The sequence below is a fragment of the Micropterus salmoides genome, unplaced genomic scaffold, assembly GCF_014851395.1.
Source record: "Micropterus salmoides isolate LMB-PRFRI ecotype aquatic unplaced genomic scaffold, ASM1485139v1 Ms_hic_scaffold_7, whole genome shotgun sequence".
NCBI classification, from domain to species: domain Eukaryota; kingdom Metazoa; phylum Chordata; class Actinopteri; order Centrarchiformes; family Centrarchidae; genus Micropterus; species Micropterus salmoides.
The window spans coordinates 35,000,322-35,006,172 of record NW_024044459.1 but is presented as its reverse complement, the minus strand read 5'-3'; the positions used below and the strand labels follow the sequence as shown (position 1 = coordinate 35,006,172).

The 5,851-nt window shown below is 41.0% G+C and overlaps 1 protein-coding gene across 1 annotated transcript; it reads right to left on the bottom strand.

Moving 5' to 3' along the window:
- Window positions 1-554: 554 nt before the first annotated feature.
- LOC119892328 (GTPase IMAP family member 8-like) lies at window positions 555-4,783 on the bottom strand. Its single transcript, XM_038704529.1, has 3 exons — window positions 4,765-4,783; window positions 3,899-3,958; window positions 555-3,610 (listed from the first exon to the last, which is right to left on the bottom strand). The coding sequence occupies exons 1-3, from the start codon at window positions 4,781-4,783 to the stop codon at window positions 1,158-1,160; spliced, it is 2,532 nt and encodes an 843-aa protein (XP_038560457.1). The 3' UTR covers window positions 555-1,157.
- Between the last annotated feature and the right edge of the window lie 1,068 nt (window positions 4,784-5,851).

The following is a 5,851-nucleotide window of genomic DNA, read 5'->3' as shown; positions in this document are numbered from 1 at the left end:
TTGCTGTGGAAGACCTCAGGGAATGGAGTGTAGGTTAGGAGGGTTCTGTCCAATATTACACAGAGGCTCTTAACCAAATGGGGACAGGTATGTCGTCGGCTCCACTAATGGGGAGTGAGCTGATGTAGGTTTTTGACAGAGTAGATTTTGAACCAATGAGCAGTAGTTCAGTCTTACTATTGTTGAGTTGTACTTAATTAGTTGTCATCCATGTCTGTATGTCATGTAGACAGGCAGTGAGTGTACTGGGGGGGAGTGTGGAGCTGTAGTTTGTGGACACATAAAGCTGTGTATCATCAGCGTAACAGTGAAAATGGATGTTGTAGTGCCAGAAGATGTTGCCAAGAGGGAGGAGGTAAATGATAAATAACAGTGGTGCTAAAAACTGAATCCTCCACTCTGGAGGTTTCTGACCTGTAGTTTTGGATTTTTACATATTGTGTCCTTTTTGAGAGGTAAGAGGCAAACCGCTAATTCCAATATTTGCCAGAGGAGGACCTTTACTTTACTAACAGACTAGCTGGACTTGTGGCATATATTATAGATGTAGGCCTAAACACCTCTGTTGGATCCAGCTCCATGTAGAATCACGTTCAATTAAATTAATTTCAATTCTGTTCAGTTCAGGTGGAAACACATAAGAAAAAAGAAAACACACAAATGGCACACCCAAAAGTATATAAAAAAATGAAATCCTGTATCTGTGGCCGGCCTACCTGCTCGTCTACCTGCCTACCTGCCCATGAACATGTGTTTTGGGGGAGTGGCTTTAGACAGAGGCCTGAAGGGAGGCGGTGGAATTATTCTTGGCTGACACTTTCAAAATCTAGCTGTCTCTTGCTAGTTTCCCCGACATTAACTACCCTAGCAAAAAGGTTGATCTCTGTAAGGACCCTTTACATAATGTTGTAAGAATAACAAGCTGAGCCAGCCAGTGACAAAAAAGCACATTTGGTAGACATACTATTGAGGGGCACAATCATGTGCAGAAATGACATTGCAGCTATTGCAGCCCTTTTAGCAGCTGCCAGCTGAGGTGATGTACTAGAATAATTCCTAAACTTTCTGTAATAATTTCTGTTTAAACCTCAGATTATGGCCCAGGTTTGAAAATACCGGAATTACCCTTTCATCAGCCTAACAAGCTGTAAAACTCTTCATGTGTGTTCTTTTGTCTCCACACTGTGTGAGTACAGAAATACACAACATAATAAAAATAACAGAAACATCAACAGCACAACCAAAGCAAATGTCCATTTTCTTCTCTTACGATTGTACTCTTCTTGGAGCTTTCCGAAGCTTGTTTTAAGCTCCTCCAGGTTCTGTTTATCCTCCTGATGTACTCTTTCCCAGATGTCCTTTCTTTCCTTGTCCCAGGCGTCTCGATCTCTCTTATTGTCTTTTCTACACAGGTCCAGTTTCCTCTCAGCATTTTCTCTTTGCTCTCTTTCTGATTTAACTATTTTCTCTGAAGTTTCCAGTTTTCTTCTCCATTCCTGTCGCTGAGTTTCTACTTGTTTTTTCCATCTCCTTTCTTCTTCCTCCCGTTCTTTCTTTCTCTCCTGACGCTCCTTGTTGATGCATTCATCTTTGTCCTTTAGCTGTTTTGATCTCAGTTTTCTCTCCTGTTCAATTTCTTCACGCTGTTCGTCGACTCTCCTTTTCAAAGTTTTCAAATCTTCCTCATGTTTTCTCCTGATGTCTTCATCCTCTCTCTTCATCTCTTCTTCCTTCTCTTTCAAAATCCTCTTCACCTGCATTTGTATGAATTCCTCTGTGTTGTAACAGCCGCCATTTTGCTTCCCCATGGCTTCGATCTTGAGCATCAGCTCACTGACTTGTGAGCGATTTGTGTGATCTTTGTTATTGAACACCTGGTATCTCCCTCCACAGTCAGCTATGAGATTTTTAACAAAGCCATCACAGTCTTCGATATCAAATGACTGACTGTCCAGTTCATCTCCTCTGGCGAGGATAACGATGATGAAATCTCCAGACTTCTTGCCAAAATATTTCTTGATCAGTTCCACAGAGTCTTTTTCCTCTTGTTTAAAGTTCCCAATCTGCAGAACCAGCAGGAACACATGAGGTCCAGGAGACAACATGCTGAAGCATTTGTAGAGCTCCTGTTGGACGTCATCATCAGACAAAGTTTTATCAAACAATGCGGGGGTGTCGACCACAGCGACAGGCCGTCCATCAATCTCTCCTGTTGCTTTCTCACAGGACTTGGGGACAGTCTTCTGGAGGGATTTAAAATGTTCTTTGCCTAAAATGGTGTTTCCTGTTGCACTCTTCCCACTGCCAGTCTTCCCAACCAGCACCATCCTGAGAGGCTCTCTGCTGTGATCATCTATTCCTTTCTCACTTTTCTTTTTAACATCCTGCAGTTCAGCTTTAAGTCTTGTGTTAATGTTCTCCTGCTCTACAGCCTTCTCCATCTGAGCCCTGGTGAACATGTCCTTTGTGAAGCATCTGGATCCTTCAACTCTCATCTTTTCCACCATGTCCAGCAGCTCTGGGATCTGCTGCTCGTCCTTGATGTTGAGAACAACATCTCTTCCTCCACAGCTCTGACGGAGCTCCTGGATGTCCTTGTTTTCCTTTACAAAGTTAACAACAGCTGGAGCTGCAGGATCTGACTCCACAGTGAACAGAATCATGGTGAAGTCATCGACTCGAGAGCTGAATGTGTTCTGGATGGTCTTTAACTCTCCCTTGTCTTCATCAGTGAGGGGACCCACAGGTAGGACCAGGATGAAGACATGGACGCCCTCAGGATCACAGAGGGAGATACACCTGAGTGATTCCTCCATCACTGCCTCCTGAGGTTTTCCATACAAGGCAGGCAGCTCCACCAGGGAAACCCAACGTCCACACACCTCTCCCTGATGTTTAACACACTCTGATGAGTTGGAGACTGAATGAAACTCTGTCTGACCTAAAATGGCCTTGGCTGCTGAAGTCCTTCCTGCTCCTCTCCTCCCACACAGAACCAGGTTTAAAGCTGGTTTGATGTGTTCAGACTTTGGTGTCATGATTAAACCTGCATCCTCACAAACTTCACAGCTCACATTCTCTCCATCGTTCTCCTTTGCAGTTTGACCCAAACGTGTTAACAGCTCTGGAAGTTCAAGGTTCTCCTGTTTCAAGTATCTGTATCTACACATTCTAATAATATCTTTTAAGGGCTGGTCTGAAACATCTTTGTCCATCAAACCTGGACTCTCCTCTCTGGGTGTTGATATCAGAACCAGTGAATGATCAAATGATCGATCACTGAAGAGTTTCAGGACTCTGCAGAGCCTCAGTTTGTGTTCCTCAGTGAAGTCTTCAGGCTGTAGAACCAGCAGGAACACATGAGGTCCAGGATCACAGAGATTCACACAGTTTGTCACATGTTCTGTCAGCTTCTCTTCAGAGACGTTGGGATGCAGCAGATCTGGGGTGTTGATGAGAACTATTTTTTTCTTCTTCAACCGTCCTCTTTCTCTCAGACAGCGATCTGGTTCTTCCTCAGTGTTGAACTTAGTCTCTCCCAGTATGAAGTTCCCCACTGAGCTCCTCTCAGACCAGCTGTTCCCCAGCAGAACAACCCTCAGCTCAGACACTGAAAAGAAAACAATCAATAAGAAAATCTTGGTCAGTATGGACTTCAACCAAAATGAAAATAATACAATTGGACATGTAATTGCTATTATAAAGCTTTTTAAACACCTTCTTAAAGGTGGACTTCAGAGAACATGTGAGCTGTTATCATCTTGAAACTTACAAATTAACCTGTGAATTTGCACAAATTTAAATAAAATAAAATGTGAGTTTGTACCAGGCAACCTACAAACACTGTAATTCCAGATGTTAATATACAGAAGAATAATTCTGACTCAGTTTAACTCACTGGAGGGTGGCAGCAATCCATAGCTGCTGCTCCGCTTCACAGGTTTCAGATCATCTGAAGCTGTAAGGATACAGAACACTGATTAATTCACACATAATCTTTAATTAAAGGGACACTGTTTTGGACAGGGCACATTGCTGTTGATTATGCTGAAATTTTAATAGTTTTAACTAAATCTAGTAAAAACCAAGACCAAAAGAAGACATGTGGGAATAAGACATAGTTCTGTCTTTGATCCACATAAAGTCTGCAGACAAAACTCAGAGCAACATATGGGGAAGTTGATTATACAAGGTTGCAGATTTAGTTATGCATGTAATACAACTTATTTTTACCCTGGACCAAGGAACACAATATTTTATTTAGATTTTAAGTCAATGGTACGGAGCTTTGAAAGGTAAAATATACAAATATGCAACTTTTGCACAATTTCACACATAGTCAACTAGTTCTTGACTCTATCTGCAGTAAGAACCCCTCGGTTATGAGGAAAATGAGTTACAAATGAACATGTTCAAAGGAATGCTACTATGTTAACATTACATTGCATCCATTTAGCTGACACTTTTTATCCAAAGCGACTTATCATTGCTATACATGTCAGAGGTCGCACGCCTCTGGAGCAACTAGGGGTTAAGTGGCTTTCTCAGGGACACATTGGTAGATATGTCGCAGTAGGAATTGAACACCAAAGGTAAGTGTCTTATCCACTGTGCCAATGCCACTTCCGGTAATGCTGGTTATAATAATGAACCAAAAGAACTCTTTTCTGCAGAAGTGGATGTGGAGAAACCAAATGGCTTGTAGTGCAGGTGGTGAGAGCAGACAGAGTGTTACCCACACTTACGAAGTCTGACTGGACTCACCTGGTGCTGCGGCCGCCATGATGTCACTCTGCTGGAAAGTGAGACTGCTGGCTCTGAAGAACCTGAACAGAGGACAACATTTAAACTGTCTTCTTAGTTAACTTGTCTTACATCGTCTGCTGCCTCACATTACTTCTTCTAAAGCTTCTTTGAGTAAAACTACTGTTTGACCCAAAACTTTACTGTTTACATGTACTGTTTATTATAATAATTAGAGAGTCCTGAGCCGATCTGAAGAATCTGTATCAGACCAATAGAGGCACATTTTATAGAATCAGTATAGAACCATCCAGTTCTGTCTCATGGACAGTGGAGACGGTCCCGAATACTTCCCATAGAAAAGCTCAGGGAAGCGGTTATGTACTGCTCTTCAGAGGCGGTGGGGAAGTTAACCTGAAGTACATACATATGCCAAAATAACTGCTTAGTCCTCATCCTTTTGTCAAGAGCTTTTTAAAAGATTTAAAAGAAAACAGAAACTGTTATTCCCTCACTTTAACCAAAGATGCAGAGAAGATGAACTATAATGAAAGCGCCACCTTGTGAAGTGTTTCTTTTAACCGTCAGACTCGAAGAGAGACAGTGAAAATGAGTAAACTTTATGTTCCACTTAACTTTTCCAAATTTTAATTCAGTCCACAATCCATGTAGATTTACTGAAAACTATTTACAGCTTTAATTTGCAGTGTTCAATACCTGTAGCTAAAATCTGAATGATGACAAGATCTTTTTGTCAAATAGACACAAACCTGTACCAACTTTTGCAAATTCCAAATTGCATTCAACTTTACTTACAGTGATAATTACATAATTTTAGTGGACATACAAACATTCTACAGACCTCAGACAAAAAACAAATGATTTAATTCTACAGCACAAGTATGTAAAGAAATCCTGGGGTTTATGAACATTTTCAAAGCATTAAATGTTAAAGGAAATAATTATATTTGGGTAAAAGTCATTATGTTTGAATATGAGTTTGCAGTCTTATTAACAACCTTCTCTGAATATATATGTGTTTTAAAATGCAGCTTGTATTCTTATTCATAGCAGTAACAATAGTGGTAAAAATTTAATGTGTTATCAG